Source organism: Falco naumanni, chromosome 4, assembly GCF_017639655.2.
Source record: "Falco naumanni isolate bFalNau1 chromosome 4, bFalNau1.pat, whole genome shotgun sequence".
NCBI classification, from domain to species: domain Eukaryota; kingdom Metazoa; phylum Chordata; class Aves; order Falconiformes; family Falconidae; genus Falco; species Falco naumanni.
Genome location: NC_054057.1, coordinates 59,689,387 through 59,705,186, shown reverse-complemented (window position 1 = coordinate 59,705,186; position 15,800 = coordinate 59,689,387). Strand labels below are relative to the sequence as shown.

The 15,800-nt window shown below is 43.9% G+C and overlaps 1 protein-coding gene across 1 annotated transcript in view; it reads left to right on the top strand.

Moving 5' to 3' along the window:
• OBSCN (obscurin, cytoskeletal calmodulin and titin-interacting RhoGEF) overlaps positions 1-15,800 on the top strand; it is a 185,715-nt gene that overhangs the window by 29,934 nt on the left and 139,981 nt on the right. The window contains 9 exon segments of the mRNA XM_040591699.1: positions 2,776-3,051; positions 7,119-7,388; positions 8,482-8,757; positions 9,971-10,246; positions 11,391-11,666; positions 12,478-12,753; positions 13,871-14,137; positions 14,650-14,919; positions 15,153-15,416. Of these exon segments, the coding sequence (XP_040447633.1) occupies positions 2,776-3,051; positions 7,119-7,388; positions 8,482-8,757; positions 9,971-10,246; positions 11,391-11,666; positions 12,478-12,753; positions 13,871-14,137; positions 14,650-14,919; positions 15,153-15,416 (2,451 nt within the window).

Sequence of the window (15,800 nt, the reverse complement as noted above, 5' to 3'; positions counted from 1 at the left end):
CAGAAATTTAGCACCTTTACAGTTGAATTTCTGTAGCTGAGGGCTATTCTTAGTTGTCTGCCTCAGAAACCAAAGGTTTTTAGTTCTCTTTCAGACTGGATGACTTCACTGCTGCATGGGGTAAGGTAACACCTTTCCCCCTCTGTCGCAAGCAGAGTGCTTGCCTAGCTACTGTTGCCGTATTTTTCATGTGTACGACTGTAATGTGACATGCAAGTCCAGCACCGTCTGGAAAATGATCTAGTGTGAAAGTCAGGAGGGATTATGAGTACTCTGAGTGGTTGGCTCTTTTGCTGCAGAAATCCTCATCTTACTAGATTATCCCAAAGTGCAGTGGCTTTCTGGGTCTTAATTTATCCTGTTACCATTGCCCTCAGAAAGTTTTTCAGGGTTCCTGTACTCCAGGGCTCCACTGGTAGCACAAAAAACTTCCCTATTTATGGAAAGCTTGAAGGTTAGATGCTCCGCGTTGAGCATTGGGATGCAGCTATAGCTTTTGGCTTTATATAAAAAGAACCAGGTGCTGTACACCTTGGGACTGGGCTCCATGTGTAGCAAAAAGAGCTGATTCTGAAATCTCATTCTTTCAAGATTCGTAGTAAGCAGTGAAATCCTTATTTGAAGTTGGTGAAAGCTCCATGTCCTGAAAACATGGTTTTCCTCATTTTCAGTGAAATTTCACTAACTTGTTTCAGATGAGGTTGGAAATGTCATCTGCATGGAACACTTGTTTAACTTTAATTTTCCAAGGCAAATTACTGGCTAGTGTAAATCACTTTGTAAGCTGATTAAAAGTTCTAATCACATTTCCTACCACTATAAAAGTGTTTTTTATAAAGGGCAAGAATGCAGAGAACAAGCAAGTAAATCATCTGGAATATTCCTGCTCTGCTAATTTGAAATTTTAAATACAGCAGCCATTGACACGGTCTGGTTTGTAACTCCTTTAGTGCACCCAGCGTTCACAGCCCAAGTCATAGGTGGAAGTTGGAATGTTTATAATTTTGCAATTGGTTTTAAATGCAAACCATGGTGTGTGCTCGAGCTCTTTTCAGTTACCCAAACGCTCCTTAATCTGCAGTGGGCTGACGCGTGCCTTTGAGGAGTTTTGCATCACCCAGCATAGGCTATGTGCACTGCCTTGTTAATGACACCTTAATGACAATGACAGCTCCTTACACCCCTTCTACAGCCACTATGAACAGAGGAGCTCAAAATTAGAGCGTATAAGCTGTTTCCTGCTTTGGCTTGCTCCCTGTAGGATTTATTTTTTTCCCTGGACCGTGCAATATTGACGGCAAGCCTATGATACGGCTCCCCGGCTTGCGTGTAGTGCCACGGTCAGCAGTGGTAGGGACCTGACCTGAGCTTACCCCTACTCCTTACCCTCCCAGGCAGCTGCTGCCGCTCAGAGTACAGACGTGACACAGACTGTATGTAGAGGAGAGAGACGTCAAGGAGTAAAGGATGGCACTAGGAAGCTGCAGAGTGACTGGGGGGAGAAAGGCAGTAGCGTGGGTTATGGAAGGGGTTCTCCATGACTGCCAGGGAGAACCAGGAGTCTCCCAGGTCACCTTACCCAGGCAACCCAGATGCCTGAACCTGGATGGATGAAGTATCTTCCATGCTTGCACTGCAACTGAGGGGCAACGGCAACCCCAGGCCTTGTGAGTCGAGCATTTACCTTTGGAGCTTGTGCTTCTGTAGCAGTGAAATCATGGACTGCGATGCTCCAGTACATACCTGGGACCCAAAGAGGCATAGGCTGCCTGTACTAAATGCTGGATGGCTGTTGCTATGTAATATCCATCATGTAGGCATATCAGCATATGCTATACTACTTGTGCAGTTATTTCTTAAGGTAAATAAGTGGGGGAAAAATGTCCATTTTTTTAGGGTCTTTTTGTCCTCCCACATCTCACATGTATGCTAATATAGCAGCTGACAGTGACTACACCAGTTGTTGGTAAAAGGAGAACAAGGTCAAACAATCATTAAAGTAAATGGTAAAAGATGCAATTTATCAGTCAGGAGTACTTAGTAAGGTGACAAATTAATCTTTTCAATTAATATGGCTGGCTAACTACTGATCACACTAATTACCCTTTTGATGCCAACTGCACTTGTTGAGATGGAAGTTCTAAGTGATACTTGAGAAGAAAGTGATTTTAAACACTTAATCCTTGTTCCTTGTATATAGTATGAAAAGAAGATTTCCTACAGCAAGTTTTCTGAAAAATTAGAGATTTATGAGGAAATAAAACCATACTTCAAATTTTATAGACCAGTTTTATGTATAATGTACGCAAGAACCTTTCTGTATTAAGAACTGTACCTTTGTCATTTCATTGGGATTGAGTTACAAGGTATTTTCTGAACGACACCCAGTCTTAATCTAAAATACCAAGATGCTGGTAAATTCCTGTAAATAATGTGGTAGTGAAGGTGGCAACTCATAATTGTGTTATATTTGGCTATTTCCAAATGTGTGGTGTAGAAATATCATCAAGACACAAAGAGGAAAAATTATCCTTATCATAATTATAAGAAATTTGAAAATGAGGCGATTGAGCCATTCCTGAAGACTAGTCAGAGAGGTATGGCTATATGGGCTATGTTTTGAGGATGCATTCACTGCTCTGTGATAAAAAGGACTGCAAAGCAATGTTACAAGGAGTGATCCTGTAGAGCACCTACGCAAAATACCTGTAATACCTTATTGCTGCAAGCTATTTATATCCGACATATTTTTCCCCTAATATTTCCCTGTTTCAGAGGCAGAAGATGCTTTCATCAACAAGGAGAAGGTGCAGAAGGAGGTGAAAGCTGCACTATCAGAAAACACCACGCTGAGCTGCGAGGTGGCCCAGGAGAAGGCTGACGTGAAATGGTACAAGGATGGGAAACTGATCACCTCCAGCAAGAAGTTCAAGGTGGAGTCGGAGGGCAAATCGCGTCGCCTGGTGGTGTGTCAGGTGGAGAAGAAAGATGCTGGGGAGTACACCTGCGAGGCTGCTGGCCAGAAACTGACCTTCAAGATTGATGTCACAGGTGAGGGATGATCTGATAACGTATTTTTTGCTGTAGCTATAAAGAAAGCTTCCTAGTGACATAGATTTACTTCCAGCCATGGTCTATATGTGTCTCCAACAGAACTTAAGCAGTTATTCTTAAAGGTTGGTATTAAAGGCATGTGTATGGATGCTTTGGGAAGGAGGAAAGTCCAGCTAGGCTGGTATTCTTTCCCTGATTTTGACCAGAAGTGATTATTAAGAAAAAGGATGTAAGAACAGGACAAGCATACAACAATCCTTCCACTCTTTAGGAGTCTGCAGTTCCACTGTAAGAATCTTTAGTTTCCATCTGTTCTAGGACAGTTTTTCTGCCCTATATGAGACATGGCTTGGCTGAGAGAATTTGCCTATGTGACTTCATGAGGAACTGCACAACATATACAATTTCAAGTGTGAGTTCAGATCAGCATCCAGTAGTTTGTGACGCTGGTGAATCATCAATACATACATTTCTGTCCTTGCTGCTAGTTATTTTCATGGAAAATATTCCCCAGTATTTCTTTTCTCATCTTCCTTGCTTCTGTCTTGCCTGAAAGAGTTATGAGGGAAGAGTACTTAAATTTGATGTAGATGTTTCTTTTCTGATTGTGGACCAGAAGAAAACCTTAAATATGCATCCAGTTAAAAGCGTATCCCAGGAAGTGATGTGGGACAATACAGCTGGGACTGGTGCAAACATTTGCCCTTTTCTGTTTCAGTGGATTCACCCAGTGCTAGAATCTAACAATGTCTGTTTAAAGGTGTGCGCATCTCCACAGCCTGGTGCACTGGTCATGGCCCTGAGCTTTTTATTTTGGACTTGGCTATGAAGGTGGTTGTGTATTATCCACACTGGATGTGGTTTGTGGCTGGCCTGCTCCCAGTGTGGCCTGAGTAAAGCATGGTGTTACAGCACTGAGATCCTTGTGACTGCCAGTTGTGGGTCTTGTTGAGGTACAAACGGTGGGTTTCTTTCTGCTTGCTCTGCCCTGGCTGCCTACTGTGGTGTATGTTGGTGGGGACTGAGACCCTACAAGGAAACTGGGGGCAAATCTGCCTCATTCTCTGTGGTGTTTGGCAACTCTCCTTTGTGCCAGAAAAGCTATGGTAATACTTATTCCATGGATTAATTATGTGACCTTTTTCTGTGGCTCTGTGTAGGTTGTAGGAGCAGCAGAGGGTAAGACTGAGATCATTATTTCAAACAATGAATGTCTAAATAGAAGAAGCTGTTAGAAAAATCATAGCAGGTTATAAATGAAACTGTGAAAGGCAGAAATTAACAAAGGATCTTACCACACTCTTTGAAGGAAGAGCTCTTCTTAGCTTCTTGTGGAGGGATCTTCTCAACTGGGACCAGGAGATATTTATCCTCTGCTGGATGCAACGAGGCAGGGAAGTGCTCTCAGCAGTTGTTTGTGCTGGCAGCTAAGCAGGTGAGGGAAGCTGCTGACAGCAATAATAGAGGGTTGCATGAGACACTTGGATGAAAACCCAAGGATTGGCTTGACTTTTAGGGCTTCTGAGAAACAGCCATAATTATGAGAGAAAATCCCATGGCTCAGAGACAGGGGTTCAGGTTTTTGGGAAGTAGCACTGTCCTCTACAGGTTGATGTGGGGGAGACCTCACTATCACCAACCTTCTCTGCATCCCCCATCCTCTCCGTAAGCAGGGGTGAGAAGAGACAAGATAAGAATACTTCCTCATGGAGGTATTTTTCCTGTCACAAGCTTTGAGGTACTTGGGTGTCATGGAAAATGGGACAGGCATTTTGTCTGCAAGACACAGATGGGTGTTGCCTAAGCCCATTGCTACCAAAGAGAAGCCGTTACATAGATTTTGCAAATGGGTAACTATTAGAATGGAGAAAAACAGGCTCTGTCTTGTCACTTTACTGGTCACTTTAAAGGCAGAAATGGTGGGACCCATTTGCGTTCTCCTTCAAGACTGCTGGAGAAGTATGCTGTAGAACCAGAACTGGAAAACGGATCTTCTGACCCTCTATGCTTCAACCCTAAATCACCATTTTTTTTACCTTCCTGTTGATCAAGGTACAACTGAACGATGGTACTTTGTGTAAGAAGTGCCTTTGCCCTGAGGGAAAGTCAAACATCCAAAAGTTTTCACTGAAGAGAGTTGCCTAGGGTAGAATATAAGGTGTGAGCTTAGGAGTTCCTCACTCGGTTTACCTCCTTGTGGAACCTCCATTGCTTTGTACTGAAGGGCAAAACATCTTCCTGGAGTGAGGGTAAGAACCCAAAAGAACAAATTAGCCTGTAGAACACTTTCTAGGAACACTGGCTTGTTTTCTTCAGAAGTGTGATACAAAGAGCTTTGAAACATGAAACCCACACTGTGCATCCCCAGTGCTTCCCCTGTCTACATGTATTTCTGGTGCTAGAGTGCCCCTCGCTAGGTGTCTTAACCTCCTGCATGAGCTCGGATCCAGCCTGACTTCTGGCAAATCGTGCTGGTTTACCACAGTTACGGGTTCCAGAGACGCAGCTTTCCAGCAGAGTTTTCCTTTTTTCCTTTTCTTGTATGTGCTCTGTCTTTTAAAGGATTTAAAAGTGTTTTGGTTTGGTTTTGGTTTGTTTGGTTTATTTTTAACCTGGCCTTGCTGATCCTTTCCTTCCTGTTTTTCTGCTGGGTGAAGTACAGATTCTGAACACTTTAGTGTGAAGATACCATGTTCCACACTGAGTCCTGAACAAATCGTTAATCTGTTCTTCATGAATCAGTTCTCATAATCCACACAAGTTTGGTAGCTTCAAACAAGTGTGTTACAGATATATTTTTGTTAATCCCTCTATTTACTGCAGACTAGATCATCTTGTGATCTCTACATCCAAAGTTACTTCCCATGCCCAGCTTCTAAAATAATATCCTTGGAATTTACCAAAAGCAAGCCTAAAATCAAATTACTTTTCTGAAGTCAGTGCCTGCTTGATTGGAGAATCTGACAGCTACTCCATCTGGAAATCCAAGTTGCTGTTGCACATCTCCAGTGGAGGCAACAAGGATGATTAAGGGGCTGAAGCACATGTCATATGAGGAGAGGCTGAGGGAAGTGAATTTGTTCAGTCTAGAAAAGAAAAAAGGGAGATATTATTGCTGCCTGCAGCTGTCTAATGGGAGGGTGTAGAGTCCACAGCTCCACATTCTTCTCAGAAATGCATGGTGACAGAAGAGGCAAAGCATATGAGCTGGAACGTGGGAAGTTCTGAAAAGAGACTAGGAAACACTTGCACCATGAGGGTGGTCAAGCTCTGGAACATGAGCCTTGAGACTGTGGGATCTCCATCACTGGAAATATTCAGAACTCAATGGGACATGGCCCTGCGTAACTTGATGTAATTTTATCTGCTCTGAGTGGGGAAGTGGCACTGGATGACCTCCAGAGATCACTCCTAACCTAAATTATTTTATGACTCTGATTTTGTACTATTAGTAGCACATGATCTGTAGAATATATCTGGGAAGTGATGCTGTTCCATGAGGACACAGGTCCATACAAATCTTTGAGGGTACTCCAGTTGTTACGCATCTATTTCATAACCCTTGTAGGTTTTGTTGTGGTTTTTTTTTTTCCCTGAATATTCCTTTACCCACATATGGGGCAGCATTGGCAAATGAAGGATCCTGCCTGGAGTATCTGCTGTTTACTCTGAATATGCAGCCTTGTCTTCTCTGCAAGTGGCCAAAACACACCTTCCCCAAGAGAGTCCTGCTTGGCCTGCAGAGAGTGACCCTACAGAATGTGTGCAGGAAAGCTGGTGTAAGCCTGAAGATCAGGCATGGCAGTTCTGGCTGCCCAAGCGAGCAGCAGCAAGAAACTAGGCTGTCTGGAAGCAAGGTGTCCCTGCCAGTGCTTCCTCAAGCATTTGCTTAACTGATTCTGTTAGCCTTTTTGATTTTATGGCTGCTTTATTTAAACTGTAATCTACCAGGTGGTCTCCCATTGAAAACCCAATACCCTGTGATCTTGGAGGCAAAGCTTTCATTTTTATGGGCTTTTTTTTTTTTTTTTCTTCTAAATTTTTTCTTCTTTCCAATCTTGCAGATGATGTGTTTGAACACAAAGACAAAGTTCAAAAGGAGGTGAAGACAGTGCTGAAGGAGAATGCCACGCTGAGCTGCGAGGTGGCCCAGGAGAAGGCTGACGTGAAATGGTACAAGGATGGGAAACAGATCACCTCCAGCAAGAAGTTCAAGGTGGAGTCGGAGGGCAAATCGCGTCGCCTGGTGGTGTGTCAGGTGGAGAAGAAAGATGCTGGGGAGTACACCTGCGAGGCTGCTGGCCAGAAACTGACCTTCAAGATTGATGTCACAGGTGGGAGAATTTGCTGCATCCCTGTTGCACGTCTTAAAAATTGGAAGGAGAGGGAAGTTTTGTGGCTTGGCAAATTCCATCTCAGCAGTCAGTGACTGAGCAAACATTTAGGTTTTGCTGGTTTACTTGAGCATTTGTTCATGCTATTAGATCTGTCTCCCTTCTTTTAAAACTAAGAGTGCAGTGGATTTCTGTAGCCCAAGCCTAGGGCAGGCTGAAGGTCATCAGGAAATTTTCCCAGGAACCTGGTGAAGATGCACTGATAGCAAAATGAGAGTTGAATGATTGCAGGAGGAATTAAAGGACACAGCACACCTTCTGAGCACATGTATTCTCTTGTGAATGCCCCTTCCTGAAATAAAGTCTCTGTTTATTATGGAGGAAACCTATTTATTATGGCCTCTGTCAACTGAAATACTGGAACTCTTCTCAGAAGTAGTAGCTGAGGAAACCAGGTCTTTTCACCATAATATTAACAAGAACCAGTTTTACTCTTGACAACCCTCAGCTGGATCTTGATGAATTTAAAGCAAATTGAGCAGTTCATGTATTGAATTGCTTTTTGATTCTGGTGCTGTGCAGTGCAAAGCAAATACCACGGGAGCTGGCTAGTTTTCATTCGTTAGAGAAATACACTTCTGGGATGCCACAACTTTAGAATATTTGGGAAATAAAGATATAGGCGCAGAAAAGGCTCATGAAGTTTGTTTCCCGAGACTAGCTTTGCTTTTGCTGGCAAAGCAAATTGCAGCTCTTGGGTGGTTTCGACAGTTCAACAGACTTCTTATAGACTGTGTGCCTGGTGTGCTGACGGACTTAGGGGTAGGTGAACTTCTTTTATGCAGATTTTGGAGAATGGTTGTGGTGGAAATGAAAGCATCTTTGGGGCTATGTATCTTTGGGACTGCCAGTAAAGGAGTCCTGCACCAGGCACTTGATGTAATTCAGAGATTAACAGTTCAGTTGATGGTGGTGACAGGGAATGTGAATAGGAAAGCCGTTTCAGCACCGCAATCCAGATGTGCATTTGGGAAGGGGTGTGTGTGTGTGAAAGCTTAACTTTCTGAATCTGCCCCTGTACCCTTAATTCCAGAGGCAGAAGATGCTTTCATCAACAAGGAGAAGGTGCAGAAGGAGGTGAAAGCTGCACTATCGGAAAACGCCACACTGAGCTGCGAGGTGGCCCAGGAGAAGACTGACGTGAAATGGTACAAGGATGGGAAACTGATCACCTCCAGCAAGAAGTTCAAGGTGGAGTCGGAGGGCAAATCGCGTCGCCTGGTGGTGTGTCAGGTGGAGAAGAAAGATGCTGGGGAGTACACCTGCGAGGCTGCTGGCCAGAAACTGACCTTCAAGATTGGTGTCACAGGTAAGAGAAGATTTTGGCCTATCATTCCTATTTCTAGAATATTTGAAAAATTAATGTAGTTTCATAATTTTTTTTCCTGTTACCCTTCAAATTTGTAGAGAACATCTTTGGAATGGCCTAACTCTGATGTGGAAATGGGACAAAGAGTTAGAAATACAGTTCTATTTATATCTTAAATGTAAAGCTTCATAAAACCCTTAAAACAGCAAGCTACATGCTTGGAGAGACTTCGGGAACTATCCTTCTCTGTAGGAAAAGGGCTGTGGGAAAGAAAGTACTGATTGCACATCTCCGTCCTCACACGTTGGTGCAACCAGAACAGCTCTGCACCACAGCTGATTCTCAGTGCATTTCAGAGCAAGGTCATGGTGGAGAGCAGCTGGGTGTCTGCCCAACATCTGCACTCTTCTTCTTTCTCTTGGATGGGTTCGTTTCAGCCTTGGCAGAGAATGTGGCAGTAAGGCTTGATATATGTCAAGGTCTATCAAGATATATAAGGCAACTAGGGAAAGAAGGTGTCGTGGAGACTCATTCCAGATTCATCACCCTGCTGGGGCTGTAGAGTGGTAAAATGGATTCAGCTTTTTCCAACTCCCTCCCTGCTTCCTGATCCTCTTGCAAGTGGTATGACTGAGGTGTCTTCTGGACAACAAGGGGATTTCACCATTTGGATGTAAGATGAGCTGAGCTTTTCTCAAGGTCACATAAGAAGTAATAACAGTCCTGAATGTATCAGTCCTGGTCTAACATGCTTCTCACTTAACAAAATGACCTAAAAGGCAGCAGAGGCAGCTATTGAGAACTAAAGAAATCAATAATATAGGACCATGACAGCATGGGCCAGCTCCTGCCTCTAAAAAATTGTTACTTTGCACTCAACTTCAACAGAAATGTATCCTGCCTTGACTGGACCCTGCCACACACGCTCTTATGAACCATCCAGATGATCTGTCTTACTGTTGTAGAAATACTAATCTTTGTGTGATTTGTGACAAAGCAACAGAAAGCTTTAAAAAAAAACACAAAAAAACCAACAAAAAAACACCATCCCCCCCCCAACCTCTACCACAAAGCGGTTTTCATGTTCTGCCAATATGTTTAAACACCTGTTGTCAAGTCAGAGATTTGGTTTCCAGTGTTACCTGTAAGCCACAAGAAGGGGATTGGGCAGCATCACAACTTGGAGACACTTTGAATTTCTCTCTCTTTTCAGAGCCAGAAGTTGTGTTTACCAACAAGGAGAAGGTGCAGAAGGAGGTGAAAGCTGCACTATCAGAAAACACCACACTGAGCTGCGAGGTGGCCCAGGAGAAGACTGACGTGAAATGGTACAAGGATGGGAAACTGATCACCTCCAGCAAGAAGTTCAAGGTGGAGTCGGAGGGCAAATCACGTCGCCTGGTGGTGTGTCAGGTGGAGAAGAAAGATGCTGGGGAGTACACCTGCGAGGCTGCTGGCCAGAAACTGACCTTCAAGATTGGTGTTACAGGTAAGACATACTTGTCTAAATTACAGGAGAGGATAATAAAGTAATAATTGCAACAACTCTTACACTATGGTGCAGTTGCAACGGTTGGTGGGCTTTGTTGCAGCCTGTAGGGTTCACCTGGTTTTCTGTACCTTGTTGCTTGGATTCTTAGAAAGTGGAATATTTGGCTTTAACATGGCACAAAGGCCTATCTCATTCTTAGCCTGTCTATGTAATAATAGTTACAGATACAAATATAATAGTAATAATAATCTACATTTTATTCAGCTCTCTCCCATTCCTGGGATGCCAAAGGGTGATTCTTGTGCATTGAACCTCTTGGAAGGAAAGAGGCATTCAAAAATCCTTTTCTTGTTAGACTTCTAGTCCCATTTCTGAGAACTGTAAGGCTGGAATATGTTTTGTCATTTGGAATTTCAGCAGTGGCACACCTCAAGATGGGTTAAAAACTCAGCACTTTTTCTGAATTTGGGCTGTTGTGCGTAGGAGATCTCAGCCTTCTGAGATACCTTACTACTTCTACCAGGTGTTAAATGTCCCTTTGTTGTGAAAGATTCCCAGAGATTACTCTTTTGGAACAGGTTTCACAAGGTGCCCAAACCCCTTCAAGCATGTGATGCTAAAGGGAGTGTTGACATTGCAACAGTCTTGGGTATGTTGCTGTCCATGATCTTGACCTACCTGAGTACTGCAGGGAGTTCTACTGATGCAGAAATACAATTGTATTTCCTTTGTCTCTTTGACAGTCACATTTGTGACAGTGGAAGAAACCATGAAGAGTCTGTTCCATAAGCTCTTAGTCCCGTATTTCTGTCCTAGGTCTTAAGTAAAAGCAACGTGGGAGCTTTTGGTGATATGCGGGACAGATGTTCTTTGGGAATGCTTTAATTAAATATTTTATGTATGATGGCTTGCAACCATAGGATGATTTCAACAACCCTCTTGGTCCTTTCTATTCCTAGGCTCTTACTTCCCAGTTTTCCACATGGCAGTTCAGTCACACAGAAGGGTAGATTTTGCCCACTGAAAGCAATCTGTTTTGGCAGTTGACAACCTAAACATTTTAAAACATGTGCACAGAAATTAATACGATTGATCTTATTTTAATCCCTTGATCAATATTTTCTTCTGTTTCTGCACTCAGAGCCAAAACCTGCATTTATAAACCAGGAAAAGGTTCAGAAGGAGGTGAAAGCTGTCCTGACGGAAAGTGCCACCCTCAGCTGTGAGGTAGCAGAGGATGCAACTGAAGTAAAATGGTACAAGGATGGAAGGCTGCTTGTTTCCTCTAGGAAATTCAAAATAGAAACTGTGGGCAAAACCCGGCGCCTGGTTATAGACCAGCTGGAGAAGAAAGATGCTGGAGAATACATCTGTGAGGCTGCAGGCCAGAAGCTGACTTTCAAGTTGGAAATAACTGGTGAGTGCTCACTTTGAGGGGCGAAGCAGCAATTTGTGTGGCTTTAGAGTAAAACTGAATATTCCCTACCCAGCAGCCATGGTGCAGCAACCATTTCCCCTGGAGCAACATCAGTGAACCACACCGCATGTTAATTTGGCCTTTTTCAATCTAGCAGTGTAGAGGTGAGGAATCTGGCTGAAGACTTTTTTTGGGCTATGTACATGCTATGCAGTTTTTGCTTATCTTCTTTGCACACCCCATTGATGAACCTGTTTCACTGGTGGGGAGCTGAAAGAAGTGGGAAGCTTTGAAGTGCAGCAATAGATTTGTGGAGAAAGATGACCAAGAAAAGCTGGTCCGTGTCCCAAAACTTCCCAGTTTTGTGGCAAAGGGTTGTACAAGATGAAAAGAGACTAGGAGAAAGGTAATACAACAAAGAGAAAAGAAAACAGGCCATAAATTCAGGTTTTGCACTTTAATATTTCTTAATTGGACCTAAATTCCTAAAAATGGGAAAGGAAAGAATTATATAGGTCATTTTACTCCTAAGAAACAAGTTTTTTTGTGAGCAGCAGATAAAAATGGGTATTTGCAATTCCTTTCCTTTGCTTCTTTTCTAAGAAGCAGCTCTGGGTTGCCTGACAGATCATTTTCTTTCTTCCTGCTCAGCAAAAGATTGTATCAGCCACAAATACTCAGACATTGCCTGGGTCACTGCAGATCATGAATGAGCTGGTGTTGTGAGTCACGAAGAGAGAGTAAGAGGAAATTACTGTGTTACAGATTTGAGCATTAAGTTTTTGGTTTCCGATTTCAATGTCTTTCCTAGAACCAGAGGCTAAATTTGAGAAGAAAGTTGTCCAGAAAGAACCTCTCATTGTTCAGGAACATGAAAGCATCACACTGACTACTTCAGTAACACCTGAAACTGCTCCAGTGAAGTGGTTCAAGGATGGAACGGAAATCAAGGCAAGCAAGAAATACGAGCTCAAGAGTGAGGGGGCATGCAGGACCCTGACGGTGACCCTGGCTGAGAGCACAGACACTGCTGTGTACACGTGCCAGACAAAGAACGACAAGCAGGAATTCAAAGTGCAGGTGAAAGGTGAGTAGAGAGCAGCACACAGGTCATGTCCCAACCCAACAGCTACACTTCTGTCATGGTAGGATGGAGGTGAAGTCCAAACTCTTTGTAAAAGTGTTCCAACCTCAAGGCTTGAATTGTTGTTGTAGCTGCTGTGGCTGGCCCACCATGGGTGAGCAAAGTTCTCCTGCTTCCAGATGCCCAGGTTTTCACCTTTTCTGTCCACTTGGAGGAACCAGGAAGCCTGCGATGGCTGCTTCTCCTGGTGTCTGCTCCCCACTTGCATTATGCTCTTTCTGTCTCTGCCCAACCCCAGTAGCTGGGTCATGGCAGAGACCTAGCTCTTCCCCAGTCTGCTCACCAGCACAACAAAGCTGTTGAGGATGCCGGGGGGTGTTGTGTGAGGAGAAGATCTGTGAGTTAGTCACATGGGGAAGCAGGACCTGAGTTAGATCCTCCTCTATCTGTCGGATGGTGGACCTGGGATGCTGTTCCCTAGTCAAGGCTAAGGCTATAAACTGACGAGAAGGATGAAATACCACAGGAGATGAGAGGGGAGATGTCCCAGAGCAAAGACCTGCTCCTTCCTCTTCAGTCACACTGGAGATGTCTGCATCTAAGATGCACTCCCTCGGCTCCCTTCGGAGCCATTGCAGAGGGGTGGTTGCTAATAGATCATGATACACCTGATCTCTTCAATGTCCCCTTCAGGATGAGAGAAATCACACCCTGGGTTTCTCTGACTCCATTGCTTGTGTCTCCAGTAACAGGAGAGACGAAGGTGGCTGGGGCTTATGCATTCCTACAGGTTTTCAGACTCTGATGTAAAAACTCTACATGGTCCCATCAGGTAAAAGATGAGAAAGAAAGGAAAGCAATACCCAATCATGTTTTAAGACGCTGTTCTTGCTTTACAGAATGATAGTGATATTAAAATACCATGTCAAAGGAATCTCCCTAAATTTCCACCTTTCTGGTTTGTTTTTGTCTACCCTGATCCCCAAATATGTTCTGGTTTTGTTTGGTTTTTCATTTACTTATTTATCTATTTATTTATGTAAGTTGGCCAGACCCAGTTTCTTGGAATGTGTTTCTTATAATTTTCTTTCTCATCATTTTTCCCTCTTCTGGATCTCAGAAATCCCAGTGAAGTTTGCCAAAAAACTTGAACCTGTTAATGCTGAGATTGGAGGCAGCGTCTCTTTGACCTGTGATGTGAGCCACGCCAAAGGGAAGGTGATGTGGTGCAGGAACGGAGTTGAGATCAAGCCCAGCAAGCGTTTCCAGATTCATGAAGAGGGGATCAAACGAACCCTGACAATAACAGGCATCCGGGCTGAGGATGAGGGAGAGTACTCCTGTGAGTCCAGAGATGACAAGAGCAGCATTACCATCACCCCCAAAGGTATGTTTGTCGTGGTGGCAACGTGGCAGGATCCTTGGGTTTGGTTCTTAGCCATTACAATTCTGCAAAGCTGAGTTGTTCATGTATTTGTGCTGTGTCCTGGGAACAACATCCAAAACTCCATTTCCTCTCCCAATGTCAGTGGAACCTCTGTTTGTGAAGAATATAATGATTTTTGAGACCTGTTAAGCTCAGGTCTCTTAATATGTGGGCAAATTGACCCTCATATTACATTTGAGGCTGAAATTAAGTAACCCAAATATAAGATGGGACCTCCTCCCGCCCTCCCGCCCCCTCTTTCCCTTCCCCCCCCAGCTTTCTTTGCCCCTCTCTTCTGGCATCTTTATACACAAAACTAAAACATGGGAAATGTGATGACCCATTATTGTCATCACTTAAAGTAATAAAAATTGCTGCTTCTGATAACATCATAGAAGCTTTTGGCTCTTTGAAGGTGCTTATGCTGTGTCTCAGAGAACAAAGCTGCTAAATGTTTTATTCCTATCCACCAGCTCCCAGAGTGGTGAAATTCATTACAAGCCTCAACAGCGTGGTCTCTGAGGAAGGCAACGAGGCTGTGTTCAAGTGCACCGTCTCTCCCAGTGATGCTGTGGTCACTTGGCTCAGGAACGGTGTCAAGATTGAAGCCAGCAAGAAGTATGTGATCTCGCAGAAGGATACCAGTCACAGCCTCACCATCACTGATCTGACACTGGAAGATGCAGCTGAAATCTCTGCCAACGCTGAGGGTGTAGAAAGCAAAGCCAATCTCAGAGTCCGAGGTAAGAGGTCGTAATGCCCCTTCGACAGGCTGTCACTGATGCTGTGACCTGTGTTGTTTTATATAGCCTTCCCTCTGACTGATTATGTTAGCAGCAGGGAAATTCACATCATTAAACAGAGACCCCCAGAATATATTGGGATGGGAGATATGTGAGCTAGCGCTTCAATTTTGTCCGAAATCCTGTTTTCTGGATCCTCTACATTCTTACTAATATTTCTCCTCCTTTGGCAGAGGCCTCAATTTCATTCAAGAAGAAACTGGAGCCCAGAACGGTTCAAGAGAGGGACACAGTGACCTTGGAGGTAGAGCTGACCAAGCCTGCAGGGGTGAAGTGGATGAGGAACAGCATCGTATTGAAGCCCAGTGAAAAAATAGAGATCAAAGCTGAGGGAACAAAGCATACCTTGGTGGTTAAGGACATCTCCTTTGCAGACAGGGGCTTCTATTGCTGTGAGAGTCCTGATGACAAGACCCAAGCCAAGATCAATGTGGAAAGTAAGTTGAACGATCTCCAGTTCTATAAATACCTGGGACAGGGTTTGGGGGTAGATTCTGGTCTCTTCCATTATCATAATGGCTGCTGCCTCCCCTGCCCCCCCATGGGGACACAGGGACATAACCAGGGGCTTGGCCATCAGTCAAATGGCAAGAGGAGGTTAAAACAAGGGCAGTAAACAGAGAATGGCTGGCTGGTTCCTGTTGCCTCCATCTCATCCTGCCAGCTTTCAGTCATGCTGTTGACCGTTAAGCTTCTTAGCTGATTCTTCTCTTTCCTCTGAAATTTCTCGCTCTCTGGTATGCTCTGTTTTTTTTCCTTTGTATGGCTTTTAGCAAACCATTCCCCCTTCAGCCATCCATTACCCTATTTCTTCTCTTCAG